Source organism: Fulmarus glacialis, unplaced genomic scaffold (assembly GCF_000690835.1).
Source record: "Fulmarus glacialis isolate BGI_N327 unplaced genomic scaffold, ASM69083v1 scaffold2974, whole genome shotgun sequence".
NCBI classification, from domain to species: domain Eukaryota; kingdom Metazoa; phylum Chordata; class Aves; order Procellariiformes; family Procellariidae; genus Fulmarus; species Fulmarus glacialis.
In genome coordinates, this window is record NW_009205896.1 from 3,415 (window position 1) to 7,020 (window position 3,606).

The window sequence follows — 3,606 nt, forward strand, 5'->3', positions numbered from 1 at the left end:
CGCCTTCCTCCTCGTTAACCTTCAAGCGAAGGCAGCCAGGAGAGGGGTTGATAATTAACCGCTGGGATAATTAACCAGCTGTGAGGCGTCATTGAGATTTTGGGGTTGTTTTTTTGTTGTGAATGCTGGGGTTTTCTTTTGCTTCGATGCCGTGAGTCGAAGGTGGGAGGAAGAAGAGGAGGAAGAGCGATCCCTCTCGGCTTTATCGACCAATATGGAGACATTTCGGGGCGCAAGGGATGTCGGTGATGGATTTTGGGGCAGTAAAAGGCTTTTCCGCTTCTCCAGCAAAGCAGAGGAGGAATAATTGGGGAACAGCCGCAATGACGGACCCCGTCATTTTCGATCGTGACACGACAAATCCACGATTGCCCCAAAAAACATGGGGAGAAGCAGATCCGCATGGCTGAGAAATATTCTGGGCTGAATTTTGCTTGTTTTGACCCATTTCCGAAGCGGAGAGGGAGGATTTGGGGGGGGACAACAGAGGAGCAACGCTTACCTTCGGGCGGCTCCGACATGGGAGGGGTGAGACAGTACATGTGGTAGCCGCGGTCGCAGTCATCGCAGAAGAGCAGCTGGTCCTAAGCCGAGGGGGGGGAAAAGGGGGAAATTTGGATGATTCAACCCGGCCTTGGCTTAAGGACAACGTGGAGGGGACTGGAGGGGACGAGGGTCCCTCCCTGTTGTCCTCCAAGCTCTGTCGGAGCGACCAGAAAGACATTGCCATGTCCTCCGGACCAAAAGCATGATCTTTTCCCCCAAAAAAAGATTTTGCCGTGTGCTACAGACTATTACAGCACAAAGATTTCCCCCAAAAAGACTCTCCCATGTCCTACAGACTGGTAAAGCACAAAGATTTCCCCCCCAAAAACTCTCCCATGTCCTAGAGACTATTAAAGCCCAAAGATTTCCCCCCAGAAAATCTCTCCTGTGTCCTACGGACTACTAAAGCACAAAGATTTCCCCCAAAAAGCACTCTCCTGTATTCTATGGACCATTAAAAGCACAAAGATTGCCCCCAAAAAATCTCTCCCATGTCCTACAGACTATTAAAGCCCAAAGACTCCTCCACAAAAAGACTCTCCTGTGTCCTACGGACTATTAAAGCACAAAAATTTCACCCAAAAAGACTGCTCTGTGCTACCAACCTTTAAAAGCACAACAATTTCCCGCAAAAAAAGACACTGTCGTGTCCTGTCGACTATTAAAGCTCAAAGATTTCCCCCAAAAAGATGCTCCCGTGTCCTACGGACTATAAAAGCACAAAGATTTCATCCAAAAAATCTCTCACGTGTCCTACAGATATTAAAGCACAAAGATTTCTCCCCAAAAAGACTCTCCCGTGTCTTACGGAATATAAAAGCACAAAGATTTCCCCAAAAAAGATTCTCCCGTGTCCTATGGACTATTAAAAGCACAAAGATTGCCCCCAAAATACTCTCCCATGTTCTACGGACTATAAAAGCACAAAGACTTCACCTAAAAAATCTCTCCCATATCCTACGGACTATTAAAGCCCAAAGATTTCCCCCCAAAAAGACTCTCCTGTGTCCTACGGACTACAAAAGCACAACGATTTCCCCCCAAAAAAGACTCTCCCACATTCTTTGGACTATTAAAGCCCAAAGATTTCCCCCCAAAAAGACTCCCGTGTCCTACAAACTATTAAAGCCCAATAATTTCCCCCCAAAGAGACTTCCCTGCGTCCTACGGACTATTAAAGCCATAGATCTCCCCAAAAAAAGACTCTTGCGCCTCCTACGAACTATTCAGAGACAAAGATTTCACCCAAAAAGACTGCTCTGTGCTACGGAACATTAAAACCACAATGATTTTCCCCAAAAAAGACTCTGCCGTGTCCCATGGGCTACTAAAGCACAGAGATTTCCCCCCCAAATACTCTCCCATGTCCTACGGACTATGAAAGCACAAAGATTTCCCCCCAAAAATCTCTCCTGGGTCCTACAGACTATTTAAGCCTGAAGATTTCTTCCCAAAAAGACTCTCCTGTGTCCTACGGACTATTAAAGGCCGAAGATTTCCCCCAGAAAGACAGCTCTGTGCTACGGAACATTAAAAACACAATGATTTCTCCCCAAAAAAGACTCTGCCTTGTCCTACGGATTACGAAAGCACAATAATTTCCCCCCAAAAAGACTCTCCCACGTCCTTCGGACTATTAAAGCCCAAAGATTTCCCCCCAAAAAGACTCCCGTGTCCTACAAACTATTAAAGCCCAATAATTTCCCCCCAAAGGCTTCTTTTCTTCCCCCACTCTCCTGTGTCCTACGGACTACTAAAGCACAAAGATTTCCCCCAAAAAGCACTCTCCTGTATTCTATGGACCATTAAAAGCACAAAGATTGCCCCCAAAAAATCTCTCCCATGTCCTACAGACTATTAAAGCCCAAAGACTCCTCCACAAAAAGACTCTCCTGTGTCCTACGGACTATTAAAGCCCGAAGATTTCCCCAAGAAAGACTGCTCTGTGCTACGGAACATTAAAACCACAATGATTTTCCCCAAAAAAGACTCTGCCGGGTCCTACGGACTACTAAAGCACAATGATTTCCCCCCAAAAGACTTTCCCATGTCCTACCGACTATAAAAGCCCAATAATTTCCCCCCAGAGACTCCCCTGTGTCCTACAGACCATTAAAGCACAAAGATCTCCCCCAAAAAATCTCTCCTGTGGCCTATGGATTATTAAACCACAGATTTCCCCCAAAAAAGACTCTCCTGTGTCCTACGGACTATGAAAGCACAAAGATTTCCCCCAAAAAATCTCTCCTGTGTCCTACAGACTATTAAAGCACAAAGATCTCCCCCAAAAATCTCTCCTGTGGCCTATGGATTATTAAACCACAGATTTCCCCCAAAAAAGACTCTCCTGTGTCCTACGGACTATTAAAGCACAAAAATTTCCCCCAGAACGACTGCTCTGTGCTACGGAACATTAAAAACACAATGATTTTCCCCAAAAAAGCCTCTGCCGTGTCCCACGGACTACGAAAGCACGAGGCTGCTCACAAACCCTCCGGGCTTTTCCCCACCCCTTCTCCGCAGGGCCGGTCGGGATGGCACCCCGGGGTGTCCCTGCTCCTTCTGGGGGTACTCCTGTACTTTTGGGGGTACTCCCGTTTTTCGGGGGGGTACAGCCCTCGTTCTGGGGGGTATTCCTGTCGTTTTGGGGGTAGTCCAGTCATTCTGGGGGGCAATCCCGTCATTCTGGGGGTACCTCCATCATTCTGGGGAGTACTCCTGTCATTTTGGGGGTACTCCTGTTGTTCTGGGGGGGACTCCCATTGTTCTGGGGGCAGTTCCGCCACTTTGGGGAGTTCTGGGGGGTCCTCCCGTCATTCTGGGGGGTACTCCTGTTGTTTTGGAGGGTCTCCCGTCATTCTGGGGGCACTCCCATCGTTCTGGGGAGCACTCCCCTCATTTGGGGGGGTACACCTCTCGTTCTGGGGGTACTCCTGTCATTCTGGGGGGTACGCCCCTCGTTCTGGGGGGTACTCCTATTATTCTGGGGGCACTCCCGTCATTCTGGGGGGTACGCCCCTCGTTCTGGGGGCACTCCTGTCGTTCTGGGGGGCACTCCCC

General features: G+C 48.6%; 1 protein-coding gene across 1 annotated transcript in view; it reads right to left on the minus strand.

Annotated features, from left to right (window-relative positions):
* DPF2 (D4, zinc and double PHD fingers family 2) overlaps positions 1 to 3,606 on the minus strand; it is a 13,356-nt gene that overhangs the window by 203 nt on the left and 9,547 nt on the right. Inside the window, exon 9 of the mRNA XM_009575549.1 lies at positions 499 to 584. Coding sequence (XP_009573844.1) covers positions 499 to 584 — 86 coding nt within the window. The remainder of the gene's footprint in view (positions 1 to 498; positions 585 to 3,606) is intronic.